This window comes from Electrophorus electricus, chromosome 12, assembly GCF_013358815.1.
Source record: "Electrophorus electricus isolate fEleEle1 chromosome 12, fEleEle1.pri, whole genome shotgun sequence".
NCBI classification, from domain to species: domain Eukaryota; kingdom Metazoa; phylum Chordata; class Actinopteri; order Gymnotiformes; family Gymnotidae; genus Electrophorus; species Electrophorus electricus.
The window spans coordinates 11,272,647-11,299,515 of record NC_049546.1 but is presented as its reverse complement, the minus strand read 5'-3'; the positions used below and the strand labels follow the sequence as shown (position 1 = coordinate 11,299,515).

General features: G+C 37.4%; 1 protein-coding gene across 4 annotated transcripts; it reads left to right on the top strand.

Moving 5' to 3' along the window:
* The first annotated feature begins 146 nt into the window (after window positions 1–146).
* csnk1a1 (casein kinase 1, alpha 1) lies at window positions 147–25,992 on the top strand. 4 transcript variants are annotated; one of them, XM_027030772.2, is made up of 11 exons: window positions 148–891; window positions 1,315–1,421; window positions 8,457–8,583; window positions 8,694–8,792; window positions 11,042–11,125; window positions 17,012–17,151; window positions 17,521–17,599; window positions 18,892–18,966; window positions 19,120–19,226; window positions 19,500–19,612; window positions 24,117–25,992. In XM_027030772.2, exons 1-11 carry the CDS (start codon window positions 769–771, stop codon window positions 24,122–24,124), a joined length of 1,062 nt encoding a protein of 353 aa, XP_026886573.1. In that variant the 5' UTR covers window positions 148–768; the 3' UTR covers window positions 24,125–25,992. The 4 variants fall into 4 exon arrangements, with proteins under 4 accessions (XP_026886572.1, XP_026886573.1, XP_026886571.1 ...); XM_027030770.2 differs by having other exon boundaries at window positions 19,500–19,648; XM_027030771.2 differs by lacking the exon at window positions 24,117–25,992 and having other exon boundaries at window positions 147–891; window positions 19,500–19,653.
* Window positions 25,993–26,869: the final 877 nt, after the last annotated feature.

Below are 26,869 nucleotides of genomic sequence, written 5' to 3'. Positions count from 1 at the left end.
ATATAAAAGGTTATTAAACAACAAGAACAGACTAATCTTAAAAGAGAAAAAAATCCCCCTGTGCGCGTTCCCGCATTCAGTGCGCTCGTCTCCGTGACATCACACAGCAACCTCTCCCCTGCCTGCAGCGATAGGCAATCGTTCTTAGAAAAGAAACCTAGTTAATCACCTCGAGACGAACGGCAGAACGACAAGATGGCGGCGTGAGTGGGTTGCGCTTAGGAAATAGTAGCGACTCCTTTTATTTCTTTAATATTACAACGGATAAATAGAATTCGTTAATGTATGCTTAAATCAACGGAATATATCTTTCATCGTGGAGTAAAATCGCCCCTCTATTTGAGGTGGTTTAGAGAAAACGTCGAACACAGGACTGCTAATAACGTTACTGTGTCCTTCCTCTATGAGGCTAGCTAGCTGCTGGTGTGCTAGTAGCTAACGTTACTGGAAAACTGGTCAAGTAAACCCCATCGGATTTCGGGGAAATAATCGTATCGCTGAAATACACTTTGGGACAGCGAGAACCTACATTTGACACAAATGACTTTTACATTTTCGTCTTAGTGATTAATCGCGGGCCTTTGGTAGCCAACAACACATTTAAGCTAGCTAGCTAGCTAGCATTGTTTCAACTGAATCGGACAACAGAAAAAGAGCTATATGTAACGTTACTTACAGCAGTAGCTACCAACGGGCTAAAGGGTCGCATATATTCGATTATAAAACGCCGTCATTTACCGATCGAGTGTTGCTAGGGATTAGAAAGATATGGCTAGTAGCAGTGGTTCTAAAGCCGAATTTATAGTCGGTGGGAAATACAAGCTTGTCCGGAAAATTGGATCTGGATCATTTGGTGACATTTACTTGGCAATCAACATCACAAACGGAGAGGTAATTCTGAAATACATTTGTAAAAGTTAGATTTAGTGGCTATGTAATGTTATATTATTAACATGGATCAAGGCCAAGTACTTGTAGGTGGCTAGGCTTTGGTCATGGATTAAAAACTCCGTCGTTTCTTTTGCTTAACGTCACTTTTCTAGCTAGGTAGCTAGCTAATGTTAGCTGTCATACAGGCTAGTTGTTAAACTGGTAACCTAGTTGTTAGCTAAATATTAACAATTTCCTCAAATTCCTCTCGGCCATCTCCCAAATGTTTTATACAGTATCTAGATAGCTTGGCCTACTTGTCGATGAACGTTGATTTTAGCCAGATGCCTAACTAATTCAGATTAGATAACCTTGCGATTCATTGACCTATATAAAATCTTAATTTCAGCATTCAGTCATTAATACTTTGGTTTTTGTATTTAGGAGGTCGCTGTAAAACTGGAGTCGCAGAAAGCCAGACACCCGCAGCTCTTGTATGAAAGCAAGCTATATAAAATTCTTCAGGGGGGAGTTGGAATTCCGCACATCAGGTAAGGGTAACTTTTTAAAACCACAAAATAGTGAGCAAATGGGTTTGGATGGCAAGACAGCTCACTAACATCAGTAGCTACTAGTTGCAAATGGCCGCTCCTCTTTTGTTATGTTTGTTCAACATGTCTTCCTTCTTGGTAAGAAAATGGCGGCTGAATGACGTCGAAAACAAGTTTCCGGACATAGTGGTGGGGTTTATCAAGGTGACTGGTGTTTTTACGCAACGATTAGCTTTATCTCACGGATTAAAACGTTTTTTTGTCTCTCATACGAACTTCAAATTGCGCAATTAATCTCGAGGAAGCTACGTTACAACTTTGCTTTTTTTTCTTAGCACTTATTGGTTGACTAAGCCATTACACAGAAGCATGTATTCATGAAAATATGTATTGCTGTGTCTGTGGGGCGAAATCATTCAAATGCTGGTTTCAGGTCGGGATATATAAGTAGCAAATTCTTGCTTATGTATACAGGTGTCCTTATTGGCGACACGGCATTCTGCAGTAGCACAAGACAGATTGTACATAATGTAACTTGAGGATTTATTAAAAGTTTTTGATGCTTTACTGGAGAATGGAATTTACTTGAATAAACACCTTCAGTGTAGACTAGTGTATTTAGGAATATTAATAATGTTGAGGCAGATTGTAGTTCATTTCCTTTTCTGTTTGTTTTTGATGAGAAAGTAGTCATAGGGAAAAGTGCATATTAAAGTGAACTAACCTAGTGCAGATTATAATCATTAATTTTTATATGGAGGCGAATAAAACCTTGTTTATTTATTTGCTCATTAAGAGTGAAATTATTGAAAAGCTCTGGATTTATTTGTCTTGCCAGGAGAGGAGCATAATGTTTTACCTAAATGAGTGCCGCACAGTTCAGAATGGGATTTTGTGTAAGGAATGTATATTTAGGGATTAAGGTTATTAACATTTTTTACCCTTCAGTTAGCTACTGAGAACATCGCATGTAATGGCTAATGAAGTCTTTCAAAACAGTTAACCTTTGTGAGAAGTAGGCTGCTTGTACTATCGCAGGTAGTCATGCTGAAGATCCTTTCTTGCTCATTGCCAAACTAATCTTTCAGCTGGTACTCTTGCGGTCATCAAGCTAGTGTAATCATTTAAAAGGTACAAGTATGTAGCTATAGTGTCTCTTTTCTGGTTTTGTTACCTTTTTTCTCCTTTCTCTGCACATCACCAAATTGGGAAGAACTGTTGGCACTTAACTTTTTTTCACCTGTCTCTTTATTTGTCCTTGCAACTATTGACAAGCAGTAACAATGGTTTCTTTAATACATGATCTAAATACCGTTATGGTATGTTTAATGATAAAAATTGTTTAGTGATAAAATTCTTTTATAATTATCATGTTCCTTAATCCCCTATGCTGTAAATTCTGTTTTACAGATATGCAGGTGTAATGTTAGAAATACTTATTATAACTTTAATATAAATATATACTCAGTATAAATTCATTGGATGGTAGGCCTCTTGGGTGGGTACTGTTTAGGCTGATGGAGAAAATGCAACTTTTTCTAAGCTTTCCAAAATTATCAGTGCTGTGTAAAGAATAGATCTTGGGATTTTAGTATAGGTTAACCCTGAAAGGTAGGCAAATTTAGGATATGCTGAAATTCAAAGTAAGTATATGTAATATTTTTGCTAGGAAACACTAAACACTACTTTTTTTTGTGCCCCTGTCCCTTTAAGTTCTCCAGGTACCACTTTTCAACTTAAAAATCAGGATATGAAAAAGCAGCCTTGGTTAATTGCAGGGGATGAAGAATTTTCACACAGATAACAAAATGGAAAAGGGTCTTGATGGGATTAGTGGACATGTGATTGAGATTACTGGGATCGAGATTATTGCTTGGAAAACAGATCTGTGTGGTATTGGTTTAGGTTTGCAAATAACCTGTTGTAATGATATCTTGTATTTCAGTCAGTGTTATGGAAACTAAAATCTACCAGACCAGATTAGGGGGCTTTTAAAGTTTTAGTATATTAAAAAAGCAATACAATGTGCCTTGTACAAAAAATAAAACCACACTAAATATTGCGACACTGTCAGTTAAACAGAAGTCAAAAATTCCTGTATTATTGCTTTATGCAAGCTATAGGCCTATTTACTTAGATGTACAAAAATGTATCGAGAGCAGTGTGACTGATGTCTATGTAGGCAGGCATTAGATTGTACTTCAATACAGTCTTAGTTTTTGTTTCAAGTACGGTATTATGAGTTGTGTAATATAATGAGTTGGGACTTGTGTAAGGAGCCCTACTTTGCAAACAGTTTTGTTTAATGGGATGTGTCATAGCGAGTGTAAGATCAAATTTTTGACAATCTTATTAGGCTCTAGTGACAGTCAAATTGTGAATAGTAAATTATAATGGTACTGAAAATAGTCATGTAGGAAAATCGTTACTTTCAGTTGTTAGTATAAGAATTCCTTTGGAATATATTGCAAGCAGCAAAAATAATCAGCCTAGTACAACAATTAAACACTAATTGACATTTAATTTTGCAGTGTTCAGTAGCAACGGGAGCTGAGTGATGCAAGTAAACAAGATGGTCAATGGCATGGCTGTGCTAGGGGGCCTGAAATGTTTACAGAAATACCAGTTTAAATATCAGCCCCTACTTTTGTCTCGTACCACTGTTCAGAAATGGTCATCAGTGTCCTTAGTTCTGTGTTACATGATACATTTGATGTCAAAAATCTGTCAACACGAGGCAGTATAGTTTAAGGAATAAACTTGATCCTCTCTTTAGAAGACACTAGAAAGCCTAGTACTGCAAAGCATATTTCATGCAAGCATTAGCAGTATGACCTCTAAAATGATTGGAAATCTCAGAAGGAAATTGAATTTGGGGGCCATACATGTCTTACTGCTAAGAAAAATGTCTTGTTTTAGAGCAGCATTGCTTTGTTAATCTTCTGAGGAATGTGTGAAAGTAGTAATTAATTTATATGTTTGTTATAATCACAGCTAACACTGAATGCTGACATGAAGTCCTTTGGGTCTCTTGGTTATGTTTAGCAATGGGGAGTTAGTCATTAGTGTAAAGACTCTAGTGTTACCTCTGAGAATGACAATTATACATTACTAACTTGATGTGCTAAAATGTGATTGATTTTGTATTTGATGCATTAATAGTGGCAGGTGTTTGCAAGCATTTGCAAAAATTGTTTTTGGGTTGTTGTTTTTTTTTTAAATGCTATCTTATTCATATTTACTACCATAAATCATCAGTATGCATGCATGTTTCAATAAAAGGGACAGTGAGCAAAAATGTTGGCTAGTTTGTGAACAAACACAGCAAATATGTGCATATCACCAGTTGTTAGCTAATGTTTGCTTGTCAGCTAATGTTGGTTTGATTGAAATGTGATTCGACAGCTACAAGACAAGCCAAGTGTAGAACTCGCTTGTAGTTAAGTAAACAGCATTATGGTTGAGATGGCCTTTGTGTAAACACATCCATGTGCTGTTGCATCCTCACATCCTTTCATGTAGATGGAGTATTACAATAATAGCAAAACCACACATCCACTTGGTGACTATTTTAGCAAACCTAGCCCCTCTCAGCATTTCTAAATGGTCCAGATATAGAACACTTTGTGAACCTGCACATCAGATGTCCATCACACATTGCTTGCTAGCTAATGTTAGATACATTAAAATATAAGTTAGAAACCTAACTGACTAAGAACAAGAAGCATGTATATAAGTAAATGACATCAGGGCCAATATAAATGTGGCTAGTATTTATAGCTAATGTATTTACAAAGAATCATGCCCCAATGCAGCATCACACCCTTCATTCACTTTATTGATAGTATTTCAAACATGGACAACATGAAATGTTGGGTGATTTTGTGAATAAGTATTGGCTGTCACTTACTGCTTGCTAGTTAGTTGACTTATGATGCATGTATCTTAGTCTATGGGCTTAACCTTTTATGTGCACTTACAATTTTAACCTCATTTTAAAATATGTGCAGTTTACATTTCAATTCTTGGTGTAGAAATTATTTAACGCATGTTATCTGAAATTGTGCATATAGCACAATAATCATTCAGGGTTCAAATTGGGCCAAGAAATTAATTCACATCCAGACTCCCCCCCCCCCCCCCCCCCAGTGGTTTAGGTTCCATTTGAGCTCATGTAATGGACAAAAAAAAAAAAAATTAAAACAGAAAGCACCTTTTTATTTTTTTAAGGTTTATAATGTGGTTGTTGGAGTTTAAATTTCAGTCATGCTGTACATTTTCTGATTCACCAGGGTCTTAACAGATTTGAGCATATATGTGAAAGTACTCAGGAGCTACATAGTATTTTCCAATAGGTGTCCTAGACATCTCCAAAGTGCCAAAAAACCTATCCAAATAGTCACTATAGCTCAAGAATGTGCAAGATTTGTTTTGCTAAATAATCACAACAATGTTACTACAACAACTTACTACAAAGACAATATTTGCTTCATTGTTAATAGTTTTGTTGCTAAAAAGGCTAAACAATATTAGCTGTATTACTAATGGGTTAAAAGGATATGCTGCAGAGAAATTGTAAGTGCTGTAGTACTGCAAATGGTTTGCATTCTCTTATGCACAAATGTTCATTTAGACTTAGAGAATTTCTAGAATATTTCCCAGCAGGATGCATTTGTTTCTATCACAAATGCTTCCTGCGGGGAAAAATTCTAGAAATGTATTTAATTTACATTATAGTCCATGCTAGAAGCCACTGAACTGTCAGAACTCAGCTTCTAGTTCATCAATGCACCCAAACAACTCCACTTAAACTTCAGCTAAGTTTCTATAATGTCCAAAAATATTGATGATCAAATTATCCACTAAAAATATCCATGACCACATTAGTTTTGCCAGTGTCGCATGTGTGCGCTACATCTTGTCTGGCTAGAGTGTACCAGTCTATTGTTTTGCACATTGCCTTCCCTCACTTATTGGGTGACCATTTCAAGGCATGTGAGCTTTCTGTTTTCAGCTTGGGGGGGGGGGGGGAGATGCTTGTTGGAGCAGCTGTCAGTCATTTCAGGTGCATCTGGTAAACACTTTTGAAATAATGCTGGGCCCCTCCTCCACTCCCCTCAACATTTTTATATTCATAGGTGTGAAAGGCCATCACTCAAAAAAAAAAGAGAGAGAGAGAAAGAAAGCTATTTATGGACCAATCTATTCAGGGACGATGCTATGGGACTAATGTGCATTGGGTGGTTATTGAAGGCACGCGTGTTTTGTGGGTTATGGAAATGAACGCATGTTTGGTACAAAGATGGCTGAAAATTGGTATGTAGGTAGTTCTAAGAAATTATGGACTCTATTTTCATGCTATCGAGTGATTCTTCTTGGTATGCCAGAACGGGCCTGCTGGGGGGCGCAGGTGCAGAATTGGGTTAATGTGCTTATTGGGGTTGTGTGCCTGGTGGTATCTGGAAACAGGAAAATTTGGTAAAATGGAGTCAAAACGGCACCAGAAACTTCTAAACTGCACATACCGAAGAAAGTACTCTGCAAAGACCACGTATGTTTCTAATGCCTGTCCTGAACTGTAATGGAAAATGTTTTCAATACACTCGCTTCTGGCGCATTTATTGTTGCATCTTGTGACGTCCTGCGTTTGGTTCATATTGTGTTTAGAAATGGACCGAGACCACCTAAGCAGGTTCGAAAGGAAGCATTCACACTTGCACTAACAGATCAATCTCACCATGGTTTGTTTTAATCAAACTAAAGCTATTAATCTGAACCCACCCTAAAAGTTAATTCTATGTATATTACTTTTTTTATATACTTTTTTTGTGTTTGATCTCTTGCTGTTTTGTTCTGCAGAAATTCTTTTGTATTACAAAGAAAATGGATAAAATATTTAGTGTCTTGCAATAAACACAACCCCTCCACAACCACTTTCCAAAAAGTTTCCTCAAAATGACAAGGGTTTGGTTTTCTATTAAAAAAATTTGTACCGTCAGTTGAGTGAGTCTTGGGAACTTTAAATGGCCTTAATGTACACTAATTGATTGATTGTTTACATAGTTTCTTCCATATGATGCAAAGTGAGTCATGTGTATGCAATGTAAGGTAGATTCGCAAACGTGGGGTGCTGAAATCACATTATTCGAGTCAGACACAAGTCACATTTGTTTTACCAAAAGCTCTTCCCCATTTTTCAACAGGGATGTTATAAATGTGGCTTGTAGATGAGGATATAGCTAATAATTTAACATTTGTTTTATTAAAAGAATGTAAGACTGATAACGTATGAACATAATTACTTTTATGGACCAAATCTCTATATATATCAGAGAGAAATAACATTGTATGAACCGCTAACAAGGGACAATTTCAAACATCTTTACTATACTGTACTATACATGTATAAATTGTCTACTCATGAGGAGGTAGCCAAGATCAGGATGACAAGCTGATGTAACACAAATGTTTGCAGGTTGAGCTATATTTTAAGATAATTTTGACCATTTTAGCATAGGTAGCTAATTAGTATAATGCCCAGACCTTACAAACTGCCACGAGTTCAGTAGGTTTTCAAAGCAGTCTGCTAAATGTACATACAAATGGATTTGGGTTAGGATATTCTAATTACCTTGTGTTTTATGCGCTTGCCTATTCTGTCAAATCGGTTACATTTTGGACTATGCTGCTGAGCTACATTTCCTCATGGACACCTGCTTGTGAAGATTCTGTAGCAGCACAGTAATCCTCAATCAATACCAGGATATTTCCTTTTCAGGTGCTGCAGCATGCACATCATGTGTCTGGATGGCTAACTTATTTTTGCATAGGCCACATGAAATTTATTTGTTCTGTTTAATAAAATGCTCCAAAACCTTTTCCTTCTTTTTGTTTATTCAGGTCAAGTCTTAAACCTTTTAAAAGGTCAACAGTAAATCAAGGAAATTTGTTGACAATTTTCAGTCGACATTATCAATAATGTCAAATAGTTTTAGCTCAATTTTTACTTTTATCTTTCTTGTTGCTGTTTTACAGGTGGTATGGCCAGGAAAAGGACTACAATGTCCTAGTGATGGATCTCCTGGGACCCAGTTTAGAGGATCTCTTCAACTTTTGCTCTCGCAGATTCACAATGAAAACTGTTCTTATGCTTGCAGATCAGGTATGGCTGATGTGTGGGGGAGGGGTGTACACACACACACAGCCTGACATTAGGGTTTCATTGATGGACTTTATCAAAGTTTTTTTCTTCTCCTCCCTCCTCCTCCATAGATGATCAGCAGAATTGAATATGTGCACACGAAAAATTTCATTCACAGAGATATCAAGCCAGACAACTTTTTAATGGGTATTGGCCGTCACTGTAATAAGGTAAGCTTTTATCCACTTGTTCCACTGTTGGGGTTTATTAGTTTGTCAAGCACACAAACTAATAATCTCTTGGTTGGTTGGTTGTTTTTGTTTGTTTTTGTTTTTTGGGGGGTGTTGTCAAGCTTATAAACTTGCTCTTAACAATTAAGAGCATGTGATGTTGATTCTGGTGGCACTTGCTATGTGCAATGCTAATTTATGTTGCACACAGTTCTAATAATTCAGTAATTAAAATGTTTTAAGTCCCAAAGGAACATATTCTTTAATGCTCAGTTTCAGTTATGGGTGTATCATTGAGACCATCATGTGGTGAGACGAGCTGTTTGGTGGAGTATTACATTTGGATCGGACCCGGTTTGCATGATTTGTGAAAAATGTCCCTTTTGCTCACTTTTTGAAGCACTTTGAGCTGTCACCTTTTTGTATACAAACTGTACCTGACGTTGCCTGACCGTTTGTTTGTTTATTCATTTATTGCTTGAAATTAATTGTTTTGAGCCCTTGCAGACAGGCAACATTTGGCAAAGTTAAAGCATCATGTGAATTAAACTGAGACCTGCCAGTACAAGGTCAGATTTACTGATTTTGAATGTGTGAAAACGGAGTAATGGTCTTCATTAATACTAATTTACTCAAGCCTGTATTACTATTGACAGTGCTCTCTGGAATAAATGTTTACCATTGTGTGTCTGTGAATGCCAGCTTAAAGCTTTTTAGTTCATGTACACGTGTTGCATTATTAGGAAATCTGATACTGCCCCAGCTCTGCTTTTCGATAACACTATTGACCTCCAGTTTGGCATTTTTGTAAGTCTTTCATGGAAAATTTGCAGTAAGTTGAACAGATGGGAGAATCTCATGTGAATAGTTGCAAACTCTATTCTACAGAATCTATTGCTTTACCTCTGTCCTGATTTACTTGTCTTCCAATCTACAATATAGATTTGGCCCAAATTAGACCTTTGTTTGTGAGGGACACACTGAACAGTTTACATTTAACTTGTTAAATATGTTTGTATCTTCTTCTGAATGGTCCTGTTAAGTTGTGACTGTTCTTGGACATTTAGTTGAGATTAGTTAAAATTTTCATATCTGTAGACAAGTATCTTTTTCCACCCCATATTTTTTTTAAAAATGTTCATCTTGTTGGAGCTTTCTCCTGTGAGAATTAGGAAAATAAAAATATGTAAATGTAAATACAGATTCCTACGTGTATTATACATATGTCTCCCACCCGTTATTAAATGAGTTTTTGACATCATGTGCAAGGATTGCTCAGCTTGGATTTGAGCTAATTGCTTGTCTGTTGTATATTTTTGGTATGCTTTATTAAAACCTACATACATAAAGCTAGCTTCATGAAAATTGTCCCTTTTTGTAATTCAGACTTGATCCAAGTTGCTGTATTGTTTTTGTGTAAATTAGATAAATTCATGTTCTTATAATGCACACTTTTAGACCCCATCCCCTCTTTCCCTTCTTTTGATTTAAATTCTACAAATGCCAATGTATTCTACCCTCTTCCTTACTGAAGGTCCTAAGTTGTTCTGTAGCCTCTGAGTTTTATTAGTAGTATTTGAATGTACAGTAGTAGCTGTCCATTTGGATGAGCAAATGAGATACATGGGTGGGGTCTGTTTGTTGGGTTTAGATTTTTGGCAACATACTTTCAAAATGTGCTTTAATTGTGACACCCATTGTAGCCAATGCTTTTGGTTTCATCAACTTAACACTGGTTGTGTCAGTTTGATCTGTTGTTTTGCCCTTGGTGAGCATGGGCTTCACCCAGCCACTCGGACCTTTCTCTTCCCATGACATATGACACAACTAGTGTTGAATAATAAAGAAATATGTTAAGTATTTAAAGAAAATAAAGCTTCAAGGTCAAAAAAGACAACCAGGCTAAAACAATTTTTGTGTAATTGAGCTTTTCAGGCGATTGGTACCACCTATATCAATCATACATGGCTTTCATAAACACCTGAGCCATCTTGCTGTCCTTTGCTCAAGTGTGTGACTGATCTGTGCCTAATTTTCCAGACAGAGGTCCCACTATTAGTGAAGTTCCCTGACTTTAGTCAGGATGCTTGCTGGTGTATGAAGGATGGCACTAGGCTTTCTTTTCCCCCCTCATTCTGCTCCTTCTCCTCCTGTTCTTTTTCTGAGCCTTTGTGTTGCCTGTCTGCGCTGGCCATGTGGGGTTGTCAGCAATACTGTTTGATGCACTGCACCCTCTATTGTCTGTTTAGTGTTTAGAATCTCCAGTGGGGAAGAGGAAAAGAAGCTTGGCTGTTAGTTCTTCTCAGGACCCATCTTTCTCAGGATTAAACCAGGTCTGAATCCACAATCGCCTAATAATACTGCCCAATTTTCCCCCCATGCTAGCTTTTTGTTTTTAATGAATAGCCTTTAACACAACCTGGCATTAAACCAGACACACATGTTAAACAGAGATAACCAGATTGCAGTGATCTTTTGTGTAGCAGACTGGAGGGCAGGTTTTTGTTTTAGGGATTGGGGATAGTTTAATGACTACAGGTATATCATGCAAAGTAATTTGCTTCGTGTTTTTCCTCATGAGGAGGGTTTTTTTCCCCCCTATTTTTTGTTTTTTATTTTCTCAAATGTCATTGACTGACTCTAATTGAAATATTTAGAATTTATAGAACTAGAACTCTTACTGGTTGACTGAACTGGTTGACAGGTTTAATAGGGTCATGTTGAGTCTGGTGGCGAGGCCTTGTATTTTTTGAAGACTTTTTTTCTACCCAGTCCTCAGGTTCAGGTTTTTTGGATTATGGGACTTTTGTCAGCTACAGCTACTTGCACCTCAAGTGATGTGCATTAAGGTGCACAGCCCAAGTCTAGAACAATAAACATTTTGCTAGTAGTTTCTCCAGTGTAATATTCTGCAATGCGACTGCTAGTTTGAGCTCCTCAATTTGGAATGCATTGCTTCATTTTTGCCAAACCTACATGTGACGCCTCTGTTTATAGAACTTTTTTTTTTTTTAGATATCCATGAATGTATAGTGGAAACAATTTTTTTTCTCTCTCTCTCTCTCTCTTTTTTTGCAAAATGGGCTCGACCTTATTAAAACATTGGACGTTTGAACAATATGCCATGCACCAATTAAGGCCTACCTTAGTTCACCTGAACAACTTGGGTCCCAATGTACGTTTTCATGTATTTTGTATCTGGGTTATATTCCCATAAGATGTTTGCACTACTTACTCAAATGTCTCCCGTTAGCCAGGTTGAAAACCTATTGTTGTTTAGTGTAAACTTGCAAATCCATTCATACCATCTGACGGTAAACTTTGGTTCCCTCTTCTGTGTGAATGTGTAAATAGATCAGTTAAAATGAGGCTCTATTCTGCCACCTCATTTTTGTGCTCTAACTGGGCCTGAACACGCATAGTTGCTCACCCCCACTTATTGGAACTCGAATTTCATATATTGATAGCCTTTCATGTGAACTTGTTACATTGTGACATCATACCCTGTTTAGTCAAATGTGATTTAAGTCACTTAAATGTGACTTTGTTCAAACAAAGTACCACAAGGATCAATTGCCACAACTTCTGACCTTGTCTAAACAGCCATGTTCAGGATGAATGGTTTGAGTACTCATTAAATGATAATGAGCTACTGCTCATCCCACTCCCTCTTCTGCAAGATATGCCAACTTGAGTATGGCTTGGCACTCCTGTGGCAACTGTTGGGCGTAATCCCTGGAAAAAACATCACTGCCAGATAAGAGATACTTGCCTAAACATCAAGAGCAGCAATATTGTGTGTGTGTGTGTGTGTCTTGCTTTTTGTGATAATCGACAAACACTGCATACTACATTGAAGACAACTCTAATTGTAAGGGAATTTGATCAATCTTAATCCTTACCAACCCTAAATCTACTACATGGAGTAAAAGCCAATTTCTTAAGCGTTTGAAGAACAATCCATTAGTTTTACAGATTTGTTATTGGGCCACTGGGAGCTTTACACTGTTGGCAAACTCTGGTGTTGCTTGGCCCAAATCTGAGTTTTTAAAAAATCACTCACATTTGTAACTATGGCCTAAAGCAATAGTGAGCAATAAACTTTGCAAAGCAAGAAAAATTAGTATTGATGATGGTAATGAGTGAACTGCATCAGAGTGACTAAGAGCTGCTTATCTTTCTGATCTAGATGCCTGCATGTACAGTTCAACAAGTGGCTCAGCAGATGAGGTGTATGTGTTTGGATCCAAAATGAATTAGTGATTGCATTGCTTCAGCTATACAACACTTGATTTTGGTCAGGTCTCTCCTAATTTTGGCAGCAACACACACCAATATTCTTACCTACACACTGCAAAGCATGCCCTTTTGGCAAATTCCAGGTGCATGTAAAGCACATTTTTTTACCCCTAGTACAACATGCGATCATTGTTAGCCCTGATTACCTGATTGGAACCCTCTCACAATAGATTAGCTTTGTTGCTAAGCTTTATCTTACAGACTTTTATCTAACAAATTAATAGCATTGTTTTTGTAGATTTTGCAGCAAGTATGCTAGTAACATTTTAAAGACTCATAATTACCTCAGTTAGCTAGTGTTAAATGTCAAAAAAAAAACAAGAAAAAAAACAGCAGCATTAGGTAAAAAATACTTTTCGTTGATTGTAGTTTTGCCTGGACAGTTGGTATTGATCTCTCTTTTAGGAAAAGTTTCGTTGCCAGTCCTAACCTAGGTTGGACAGACAAAGTGATTAGGGCACATGTATAGGTGGTGATGGGTTTTTTCTTCGTGTTTGTTTGGTTTGGGTTTTTTTTGCAGACTGTAGCTGGGACGTTGCCATTAAACATGAATGTTATCCACTCAGCTCTTCTGTCCTCTGAGCCTGGAGGCCAGTGTAGCTATTTGTGCTGGTCTGTGCAGCGAAGAAGAGTGTACTTCCTATGCTTAGCTTTTAGCTTCAACATTAATGCTAGTAGGTCCAGCGTGTGTGTTAAATAAATAAATAAATTTTGCAAAGGTTAGTTTTCAATCTGTGGGTGGATTAACTCAGTTGGGGGTGGGGGATGGCAGTACAATTTTTAATCATCCTGAATTTGATCTACAAAGGGAAGCCAAATCTGACTGGCTTGTCGAGTGCCATGATCTAGACAGCCCACAAAAAAAGACAGGGATGTATTCACAGTTTGTGGTTTGGCAAACACCAGATACCTAAATGTATGTGCACAAACACATAAAATATGACTTTCAGTATGACCACATTTAAAAATGCACAAGGGTTATTCAGAGAGACTACATTTGAGATGAGCACAAAACATTTAGAAAAGTATATGTTGCAATTAATGGAAGATTATAACCACTCAAGCAGCAACTGCAGTTAATCATTATTTTTGGAATAATTTCTTTGACTTGCTGCCCTTGGTAAACTATTAAGTTGTTTTTTTTGTTGTTGTTGTCGTCCCCCCCCCCCCCCCCCAATTGTAAACCATTTCTCTAAAAATTGAAAGGAGAAGCACAGGCAAAAAATTTCTAAGTCCATATTTCACAAACTTGTGGCCTTTTAAGACCCTTCTGTCTTTGCTTTTTATAAAAATGCTCTTTGCTTAAGGTTGTACTTTGACTCTCTTATTCTGATTGGGTTGCTTTTAAAATGTATTTCACTACAGATTACAGAATAGGTGCCCATAAATGTCATTTGTCATGTATTGATTACTCACACATTAAAAAAACTTTGGCTTTGGTCCAAGATAATGTTGACGTAATCGGCGTATATAAAACCTACTAATTTTAAATACTTCTGAATCACATTTAACAGCCTGTTTGCTGTAACCTGTATTAAAATATATTGTAAGCATAATATTCCCAGCACATTTATGTGGAAATAAGACTGGCAGAACTTGACGGTGTAGTGGGAGGTTGTTTTGGGATATTTATTTTTGGGGGGGTTTTTTGGAAAGAAGAAACAACCAAGAGATTTTGTACAAGTCAGAAAAGGCAAAATTGGTTTGATCATTTGTACATTAGTCTGTACATTTGTGACAAATGTGTTTAAAGCCTAAAGAGGCTGGTCCACAAATGTAATGGTGTCGGCACACATCATTCATGCGTGTGTCTGCTAATCATTTCAGCAAAGTTTCTAGCTAGTTAATTGGCAAAAGCTTTCATTTTGGGCAAGCAATGCTTTTTGCAAAATAGCTACACCTTTTCAAGCATGTGATGTTTAAAGACGAGAAAAGGCTCACAAAAGTCACTTCATAAAGGTTCACTGAAACAAAGTGAAATGCATGTTTGTTGGAAAGTCCACCTTGTGGGTCCTCCTCCTTTGTGCACGCTGCTGAGCAAACAAAAAGATCTGTTGAAGGTCACCATTTAAAATGTTTCAAGGTAGTGTGTAATGTACATGAATTTCTGTCAGATACCTAAGAGACGAAATGGTTTTTATGTGCACACTTGTTTTGGTTCTAACTTTTTATAAAATGTGAGACATGTTTTGTTGCTGCACAGGTTTCAATCATTTCAGTGCCCTGTATGAAGTTTGTGGGATTATCTGATTATTTGTTCCCTTAATAAACAAGTAGTCTTAACAAGAATCCCTGCTGAGCTAATTAAGTGTTGGAATGTGGCAGAGTCTGTTTCAGAACATCAAGAATAAAATGCATATAGAAGTGCTCATCTGCAAAGGTCCATTGGCCCAACTACTTCATTGGATCAAGTTACCCAAGACTTGAGTGGCATGTCAAATTGTGTTGGCCATATGTACTATACTACTGTGTGAATTTGACATTCTATTTCAAACCATGGGCATTTAATATTAATTTGGGCCTCCCTTCTGAAGCACCCTGCTCTTCTGGGAAGGGTTTCCAAAAGATTTGAGTGCATCTGTAGGGATTTGTGCCCGTTTAGCCAAAAAAGCATTCGTGAATTCAGGCACTGATATTAAATCAGAAGACCTGACTTGTAATCATCATTCAGGTTCGTCCAAAATGTGTTCAATGAGTTTGAGGTCATGAGGGAGCTGGCGTTCCTCCGCAACATGCTTACATGTTTTTATGGACATTTGCTTTGCTACTGGGCACCATGGACCTGGAAAGAACCTTCTCCAAATTGTACCCACAAGCATTTGTTTTAAATTGTCTTTGTAATTGCACAGTTAGCCTTCACTGAAAGTAAGGGGACTGGCCTAAACCATGAAAAATAGGCCAAACCATTTATCCCCCTTCCACCAAATTTGAGTTGGCACTGTGCATTTAGATTGTTCACCTTGCATTTACTGAAACCATAATTTTTCAATCAGATTGCCATATAAAGTTTGATTGATCACTCCAGATACCACCGCAACAGATAAGCATGTTGTAGTCTTTTTGGCACCTGTATCCCCACTCTGTGTTTGCTGGGTCTACCACTTCATAATTGAGCTACTGTTGTTCCTAGGCACCTCTCTTTTACAGTAATAGCAATTGCAGTTGACCAAGGCAGATCAATAAGGTCAAATATTTCACAAACTGACTTGTACAAATGTATCCTGTGAACGTGTTCCTTTTTAAAGTCATTGGGCTCTTCACTACTAGCTATTCTACTGACATTTGTCTGTTGGAGTTTGCTTGAAGTTGTAAACCTGTTAGCAGTAGGTGTGGTCCACATACTTTTGGTATAGCATAGTATAAATATTAGTATGATGTAGCTTTATTTTGTCCGCTGTAATGTCAGTGTCCGCGTGAGAATATCTGATATAATAATTTTCTTCGTCCATTTTCTATGGTGTCCTAGTGTAGAAATGGTCATTCTAGGGCTGGCATTCTTTAATGGTAATGCAGTGCTACTCTGAGGAGTCTGTGGGGAAGAGTACACTCCAACTGATTTTTAGGTGTTCCTGATTTCAATGCTGATACCTACTGACAAATCAAGATGACTGCCAGTTCACCAGTCATTCCAGCATTTGAATTTACACGTCTCGTACATTCTAATAGTTTTGGTTTCATGTCAGTTTAGCCGCTAGGAGGTTCGGCACACATTTGGTACAGTTTGTCTTGGCAGTCAACAGTCCTGCTGATGTCAATTTGACAATATTCTTCCTGAACAGTTCATTTTGCCAATGTAAATCTAGTCTACTTCGTCTTAATCGGGTACACTCACTTTCATTTCATAAAAAGTAATGCACTACAAATGCAGCCAGAGGCTTTTTTTTGACACACCCAGTGTTTTTTGTTCCTTATCTTTGCAGTTGTTCCTCATCGACTTTGGTTTGGCCAAGAAATACCGGGACAACAGGACGCGGCAGCACATACCTTACAGAGAAGACAAAAACCTCACAGGCACAGCTCGCTATGCCAGCATCAATGCACACCTGGGCATAGAGCAGAGGTACAGGGACTATACAATAAAAGGAGAAGATTTTAGTTTTCAGTATTGCAGTCACATTTGGGGGGAGATTTTGATAAAATGGTCATTTGTGGTGCTTTGGGTTGCATGCTCTCATATTCTTTGTGTGTGCTTGCCATGCCTCCTAAGCAGTCCCTAAAAGTATCCTAAAATAGAATTTCAAGGTGGAGAAACAATGGGCCACCTCAAAGCATCAACCTTTCTTGGAAGGTTCTTGCACATGAGAGTCCACTAACTACCCAAGTAGCACTTTTTAAGAATGGGTGTATTGTGGTTAAACTTTTTTAAGCAGTTTACAACCAAGTTTTTTTTTTTGTCTTCTATTTTAATTTAAAATTTTGTATTCAACAGTCGTCGAGATGATATGGAGTCACTAGGCTATGTGCTGATGTATTTCAACAGAACCAGCCTCCCCTGGCAAGGGTTGAAGGTAAGCTGGGGAGGTTCTCAGGGGGTCTCAGTCTTCCTATAATTCAAATTTAACATTGTACCATGCCATCCTTTTCTAAAATTTGAATTTAGGATATAAAGTCATTAAATAGAAAAATACAAACTTGGATTTAGTATGTCATTGTTCCATCTTTTGTGTCTGACATCTGTCACATGTTATGGCAGTGATTCAACAAGGGCCCTGGGTGGGTAGGCATCAGAACTTCACACATCTGCCTATGGTAGATGTGTGTGTGTGTGTGTATATGATCTGTTTAAGGTTATTCTATACAGACTTTTAGTGGCCAGGTTGTTAACTTTGTGATACTTGAATCTGCATCAAACCATTCCTGGAGGGTTCCTGCACTATTACATGGACATAAATGGATTAATCTGATCTCCATGTTAATGTATGCCTTGGTGTTCAGTGTGTCAATCTACAGACATTAATGGACCCAGTGCATGCCAGATAAATGCCCCTAAGCGCTCGATACATGTTGTCCATTTTTACTTGTTTTTGTATCACCCATCATGGTGGGACAGTTGGAACAGGGAATTTTTAGACCAGACCTTTACACAGTCGTCAGCAGTCCAGTTATGTCTTGACCTACTGCAAATGCCTTTGGCAGTATACCATGATAAGAGAAGTGCTCTTCATGGTCATCTTGTTATACCCTATATAGACCAGAATGTCACACGTGTGTCAAAATTGGCTGTTGAACCCAACAGATGAGATGACATTAGTTGTATTGTGGAGTGGAGATTTGTCATTACGGGCTGCAAGGGCTGCGTAGACTCAAAGGAGGAGCTGCTTCTCTGGTCAGAACCAGGATGTAGTGAAATCGCTACATCCTGCTGCAATCAGCATATGATAATGTGCTTGTCACACTGTACACACCACCTTCTCGTGCACACAAATAGTGCTGACTGTAACAGATGCCATGCTGTGATTTTGTTGGTGGCTTTAAGGCATGCCTTATGGTATGATTTATTTATTTTTTTTAATGCACTCATCTGATCTGTAAAATGTCAGTGGCCATTGTTTAAATTCTGTCAAATATCTAGCTCTCACTAGTAATAATCCTTGCTCTATACAAGATGCTACAGAAGAGAAAATGCTGAATGATGAGTACATGTGAGAAATTTTGAAACTATAGAAGCAGGCTCGGTGTAAGACCTAACAGAAGTCGACATGGTTCCAAGCTGGGAGTTATAAAAATGCTTCCTGGAGCTAATGGCCTGTCAGTAGCACATTGTAAAGCAACTTTCGTTTCTCTCCTGTGTGTGCCATAGGCAGCCACAAAGAAACAGAAGTATGAGAAGATCAGTGAGAAAAAGATGTCAACTCCTGTTGAGGTGTTGTGTAAGGTATGCGTGTGGAATTTTGAAAAATGCTACTCATTCAGCTGTATTATAATTTGATATTAAACTTTTGTAGAGATTGGCTTCAAGTCTTTGTTGATGAATGCGGTAACTTGTTCATTGGTTGAGTCACTTTTTATTTTTCTTTCCCTTTTATAGGGTTTCCCAGCTGAGTTTGCCATGTACCTGAATTATTGTCGTGGGCTGCGTTTCGAAGAAGCTCCTGACTACATGTATTTGCGTCAGTTGTTTCGGATTCTTTTCAGGTACTTGTCGGTTTTTCACATCGGTCTAACATTCATCAAAGGAAACAAAAATCTATATTATGACTCGGCTGAAACTATTTCTTGGAATACAATAAATTATCAAGTTTTTTGATTTTGTTTGAATCAGCGTGCAATTTGTGTAGTGCTTTTCTCAAAGATATTTTGTGTGGAAGTGCTCTTTATATCCTTATTTGGTGTTTTTAGTATATGTTCATGTTTTCGGGTACCCCCCACCCCCTCCCGTACTGCTCACGGCCACTGACTCTCCCCTAGAACTCTGAATCACCAGTATGACTACACTTTTGATTGGACCATGCTGAAGCAGAAAGCAGCACAACAGGCGGCATCCTCAGGGGGACAGGGGCAACAGGCACAAACCCCCACAGGCAAGCAAACTGACAAACCCAAGAGTAACATGAAAGGTTAGTAGCAAACAGCCAAGTGACGTTTTCAGTGCAAAATAAGACACCAATTACTTTCATTTTTGTAAAAAGAGGTGAAAACAGAGATGAACTTCAATAATGAATTTGGAAAAAAATTGCCCACCCCAAAATATATTAAATATGGCAAAATAAGTAATTGCTCAAGAAGACACCCAAAAAGGTAGACACATTTAAATTGGTCTGTCTTGCAGATGCAAAGACGTCCTTGGGAAATTTGACTACTAACTTTGTTAAAAATGTCTATTCCTCTCTGGGATAAAGGGTGGCTTCATAACTTTTTCCTGACTGTTAGATCATAACCATCCTTTCTCTCTCTCTCTGATTTAACCCCTTTCCAAATAGGATTTTGTCATTTGATTTTATGACATGTTTCCCATTTAGTGTTTATTCCAGTGGTCTCCAGTACAATCCCTATGATTGATGAGTGGGAGTGGTGTTGTACACTAACCATGTTACTTACTTTTTTGATAAGATTTTGATTTTACAACATTGTGCTGTCTATGGAGGATCTAAAACTACATTATCCTGCTATTGAACATTTAATTTGGCATGAGTCATATTTATTGTTAACTGTAAAAGCAGGCTATGGACAGTCTAAGCAAGTTTTGTGGAGTGGAGGTGACCTGATTTTATTACCTTCTAGTGAGATTTCTGTTGGGATTACAATAACATGCATGTTATCAACTTGAACATGATATCTAGACTATTTTAAAGAGGGGTTCCAACTCTAGGTAAGAGAACAGTTTGGGTTTTTGTTTATTTTTAACAGGATACTTAGTCTGCACTCAGCAACCGATAAGATTTTGTGTTCATTTTGCCTGGAATCTTTCTCAGTTTTACTCTGTATGCCATGTTTTATTCAGCAAAATAGAAAACATCTTTTCAACTGTCTATGAACTTTTTGCCTCAATTAGTCATAATCATGTCAGATTGGCTTCTATGGTCAATTTCTTATGCAAAGAACTGCACTGTGTAATATAAACATTTTAGATATACACATGGTAATTTTTCTGGAAATCCATTATCATGTATTGGCTCAGCTGATTAGGTTATGTTGCTTAATCAGTCCTCACAAACTGTCAACAGATCACAAATCAAATTCTATTGAAATATGGTAGTGTTAATATTATACCAGCTAGTTTTATACCCTTGGTAGTTTATGGTATTCATTGTGTTGTACATCATTAAATGTTTAATATCTTCTGGTGATGCAAGGAAAGATCCTTTTGTTACCATTCCAAAAAGTCCTATAGAGCAGGATACCTCAAAGCTGGAAGCTGCTTTTGTCTTTTGAGGCTCTTGAGTGTTGTGCAAGTGCTGGAAAAGTGGCTGACCTATAAATACTGTCTGCTGATGACGTGACATTGGCTTAATCCTTTTGTGTAGCCTCCTTGGTCAGTAGTATATGGTTGCATTTGGTAGTCACCTCTCTGGGTCCGAGAAATTATGGGTCCACAGTTTGACGAACATATCTATACATTACATTGTGTACTTTCTATACTACTTTGTCTATATTTACTTCTTTGTGTTGGCCATGAAAATTGCAGCTTTCTTGGAAACTGATTCAGCCTGTGCATTCTGTTACCGCTACAGCAGGGGAGATGTTTAGTAATGCTCAACAAATACAAAAATTGTCACCAATACCAATGTTTAAGGAAAAAGTCCAAAAACTGAAATTATTGGTGAATACTTTTTGCATGGTCAACAATTAGACTCCATTATTTTCATTTAAATGGTGTTCAGGCTTAATGTTTTATTAATCATCAAATCTGGGCATTGTTCTAATATTGATTAAATATTAAGTGTTAAACTGGGCTTTTAAAACATTGCCTATTACCACTTTTTGTATTGGGTTGCATTTGCTTACTACTTCGAGAGATGAAAATACATGATATGAAGTTAATAAATTGCTTACAAAAATCCTGTCTGCTCTATATCAACATCAGACATTGGTAACTTCAGATGCATTAGCACTGATGTGGGGTTTCTACAGTGAGCCCCTCCCCCCTGTAGTTATGTTTGGTGCATTTTGCATGAAGCAGTTTTTTGGGTTTTTTTTTCCAAAACCCAAACTTCTGCAGAGTACTGCTATGTGGTTCTTTAATTACATGCATTTGTAATTACATTACATCTGTGACGTTTTAAATATTAAAAATAAGAATTTTCAGAACTAGTGCTGGGATGAGCATGGTGAATTGTTTCCCATGTCTGTAAATGTTAAATTGACTTGGGGATTTTTAACAAAGGTAAAACATACCTAGATTCATCGAAATGGCCTTTGTCAAGTCTAAATGAATGACCTGAACAGTCAAGGTTGAGGAGCTCCGTGTAGGCTAAACAGTAGCAAATCTTGATGGCAATTACAAATTAAAAACAAAATGGCACAATCTAAGGGAAAATGTCATAAACCGGTTAAAATAATGGAGCCAAGACCAGTATTGTCCTGTTAACAAAATATCAGACCAGCTTATTTAACAACACTTTTTTTTGTGTGTGTGTTTTAGACTACTAGCTGAAAGCTGCTAAAAATAAATAAATAAATAAATAAAAAATTTAATCACGGTTTGTTGATTTTCTCTCCTCCTCCCCCCTCCCCGCCACGCCAGAGATATTTTACTGTATCTTATGCATGGCTAAAAAACTAATTTGGCTTTAGAGGTTATGCACACGGTTTGTTGACTGACTCTCATCAGCATTGAACTGTTCAAGCATCAAACTTCACATTATAGGCAGTTTGTCTTTTGTCTGCAGAATGTCTCATTTTAAACTATCACCTGACCATTAGCAGTAGATGATATGCCTTAACACTTTACACCAATATCCAACCCAGATATTAATGTCTGTATACTGGTTTGCCACAAACGGCACATTTTACTCATTATTTGGAGTTACATTATTTGAATGGCTACCTGTAATCACTATAGAATTTCATTGGTTAAAGTTTTGAGGTCTGTCTGTTGGATGTCTTTTGGAACACATCCCTGTCTGAATTCCTGAGTTTGTCCATGTTTTTCACATTATAGTTAGTCAGATTTTTATAGTGGATTGGAGTGGTATGTAGTCTGGCAGGAAATTGGATTAATTTGGTACTGTGATGTCTTTATTGTACAGTGTATCATCTATGCAATCTTGCAGTTTGAAAAGACATCAGGAGTTGGTGTTTCAAGGAGTGGGTGCCCTCCCAAAATTAGTCCAAGAGCATGTTTAAAATGATCGAGAAAGTGGCAAAGAACCAAAAGAATTGCATGTCTTTCTTGCCTCAGCCAGGCCCAACCTTCATGACAATCGAGGGGAAAAAAGAATCCAGAAAGCTAGGTGAAATAGCATGGCAGAAACCATTTCTAACCAAGAAAAATATAAATGCTTGTCTCACGTTTGCCAAAAAAACACCTAGATGATTGTCCATAGTTCTGGAACTGTGTGTTATGGATTGGTTTAAAATGAATTAATTATATTAGATTAATTTAAATTGGAGCCTTTCGGCAGACATGAGATCCATTATGCCTGACGAAATCCTAACATTGCTTTTCAGAGTCAGAACCCACTGTGAAGGGTGGTGGTGATTTGTTTTGCTGCATCATGACCCAAATACCTTGCTACCTTTTGTGGGAAGTATGAATTTCAGATCATCTGTCACTGAGCTGAAGTGCAGATACAATGAGACTATTGAAATTGCACAAATCTCAGTGTGTGGTTTTGTTTTGGATTTTTTTTTTTTGTTTTGTTTTTTTTTTGTTTTGTTTTTTTGTTTTTTGTTTTTTTAAGAGTCTTTTTTCAAATGGCCCAGTCAAGGGATATTAGTCAATGGATATAATTTGAATATTCGTTTTTCTGTGTTTTGCGTAACGCATCAAAGAAGCATTACACTCCTAATGTAAGCTGTTTGTGGTTCATTGTGAAGATGGTGGTGGTGGTAGTAGTACCACTTCAGTCTACACATTGAGACTTGTGTAGGTTCATTCTGGAGTGAGCAATACAGTGGCTAACAAATTAAAGCCATCTAAAAAGTTGAAGTCATGGGTATTCCAAAAAAGCAAGTCAAACTTCATTTTGCTGTAACTTGCATAACCTGTTTTGAGAGCCCACTCTGTCTAGACAAACTGTGTACCTACAGTATACAATTGAAGCACTTTCCATTTGTGCTTGTGTAGTTTAGAACTTGCACTAAATATCTGGTTAAATAAAGTGTGCTGCCTATAGCATCTTAAAAGCTTTGTATTAATAACAGTAATAAGAGTTTTTTTTCCAGTTGGTGCTTTTAAAGAACATTGCTTTTAAGTGAGGACCTTCTGTAGACGTAAGTATTTTACATGATGTTCAAAGTGACTGGTGACTTGGATCTCTTTTTCAGTATCCGTGCTGGGGGTTTACTAAATCAATTATAGTAGCAAAGCACAACTCTACTAAACTGAGGTGTAACCTCCATCTCTCCGTTCTTCTTTTACAGGTTTCTAAGCATTAAGGCAGATTAATGAAGCAGAGCAGAACAGAGTGGTCGTAGCAGGATTTGCCTTCCAATCACACTTCGGCGTTTAGGATCAAATTCACCAGAACTTGCCAGGCGCACTGTGGGCAACCCTTTTCCTGTTAAAGAACTTTTGTTTCATAAACTACATATGTAATCGGTATATATAGATAATATGCTCTGCATTTATCTATATATTGGTATGTATATACTATATCCACAAAGAGAGCAGGCTTGGTATGGAATTTGAAGCTGTAGCCTTTTCTATCCTGTCCCTGAAGACACTCCCTCCCTCTTCTTTTTCTTCAAAAATAAAGACTTTAGAAAATGGTTGACTCTGAGGATATAATTGTGCGCTTGGCAATATTTTCCTAGAGTTCTCCTTCAGGAAAATGGCTTGGGCTCCCTCATTCTTGTCTTGTCACTGGTTGTCATGAAGTCTGAAACTTATCAGATTGGAAACGATTTCCTCTTCTTTTTTTTTTCCTCATTAAGCAAGGCTGAAACAATGTAAGACTAAATCTGTTTTAATTGTTATAAGAGAAACCTGGCTATTACTAAGCATTTATTGTTTTCTCTTTCCTCTGAAAAGGTAATAAGGTTCTGCCTGCTGATATGTGCTAGAAGAGCTTCTAATGTGAAGATGAAAAATTCTAGTGACTACTAGATTTCTCTTTAGAACGCTGCATTAACTGTTATTGTACTTGATATTCTGAAGTCTAAAAAATGAATAAAAGATTGAACTTCACAGGAGCATATTCATTACAAATTAGGCATCAATTCAGTAAACCTGTATATTTTTTTGCTTAGATGAAATTGTATGCGTGAACGATCTGGGTTTCTTTTCTAGTAAGAAAAATTGTTGGGCAAAACTTCACAAATGGCCATGGTCTTTTGTTTATAAGAGGTGAAAAATTGTCTCCACCCTTCCCTTTACAATTTTTGTAAACTTTTTTTTTTTTTTAATATATATTAGTGAAAATTCTCATTTTTATAGTTACTTTACCTGTTTTGAATAAACCTTAGGGAAAGGGTATTTTTGTTACATCTCTGGGGTGTTTGTTCTCTGCGGCTTCTTTTTTCCGCCCTTCCTCTTTTGCCATGTTGCTTTTGCTTTTGTATTGCTTATTTGGGAGTTCATGTGTTGGGTTTTTTGGGACAAGATCAATTATTTTAATTTTTAAGTTTCTCCAGATTTTGGCCACAAGGCACCAGTTCTTTCTCTCTCTCTCTCTCTCTCTCTCTCTCTCTCTCTCTCTCTCTCTCTCTCTCTCTCTCCCCTTTTATTTATTTTTTTTCTTCTCCACCCCTACTCCCCCTCAGGGGTGAGGTTACTTATCTTTCCCCAGCAACCCACCAACCCCTTTCCTCTGTCCTCTAACCCAGCTTAAAGTATCTTACTGCTGGATGTTCTAAAAAGTGTAACTTATTCCCTTTTAGCATGTCAGAATAAATTAAAAATGACTTCTCAGAACCACTGACCCAGTCTGTAATTTTAAAAAACCCATAAACACTGGCTTGGGCTGAGACATCTAGTTGTCTCCCTTGTCCTGTCCCTTTCTTGGTCTCTACAGTCATTTACAGTCTGTTATACAACCAAATCAGTGGTCCTTTAAAAATGAATATTAAAATTGAGCAAGAAAATGTTTGAATGAAAAGTGCAGGATTCAGATTAATTTGTTTTGAAAACTACAGACATGTATTGGGGCATTTGTGGAAGTGGTCTAAAGGTATTGCTGTAATCTGGGCAAGCAGTTCCTATAAACTGATGAGCTGGTGAGTAGTTACAAATGCTTGTGATGGTGTTTAACTTCTCCCAAATATATATTTGTAAATATTAAAATGACTTGAAATGGCAGTTGTGGAAATTGTTCAGTGTTTGTCATCAATACCAGATACAAGAACAGTCAACTTTTATTTATTCATTCTATTTATATACAATTTGAATGCACCCCCACCATTGTGAAAGCTTCATCATTGTTTTTTTGGGGGGGTGCAGGGCTGGTAGGTTGGCCCAAATAAGCGATTAAAACCACATGTTTCTCAAGAAGCCACTATTAAACCACTTTTTTCCTTAATTGGTAATGGGAAACTCCTGTTAAGCAAGTGTAAGTCACCTTCCAATACCTAAGCACACCCAGTTTAACATTAAAAGCACTGCACTCCTCAAATAATCTGACATTTGACACACCCTTTGTTTCACAAGCCTACCTCTTTTCAACCTGACTGCTTCAGGGTTGAGGTGGTGCTCAGAGCTAAACTTACTAAAGCCTAAATGGTTTTAATGAAACCCATTTGACATGAAATTTTTGAAGTTTGTATTCCAGGAGGAATGTTATCCTAGTGTCCACACCAATGGCACACCCTTCAGTCTAAAATCACTGCATGTTCCTAGTATATCAAACTGGTCTCAAATGTTAAACTATCAGTAATGCTTGATCACATGGCCATGTTCAGCTATGAAGTATATGAACTACTAAAAGCTTGAGCTTGCGAGTGTCTACTTCATCTGATAAAAGAGTGCTGTATTTCTATAAACATTTTTATTGTAATGCATGAAGGGTTTCTACATAACATTTTTAACACCTTAGATAAATACATTCTGAAATGTTTAAATCAGCAGGGTTTAAGTGCTCACATTTTACATGACATTAATATGGAGTAGACCTCTCCTTGACATGTTTTAGGCAGCATAAAGGGCAGGAACAGTTTTGCCAATCTGGTCTGGAGGGAGG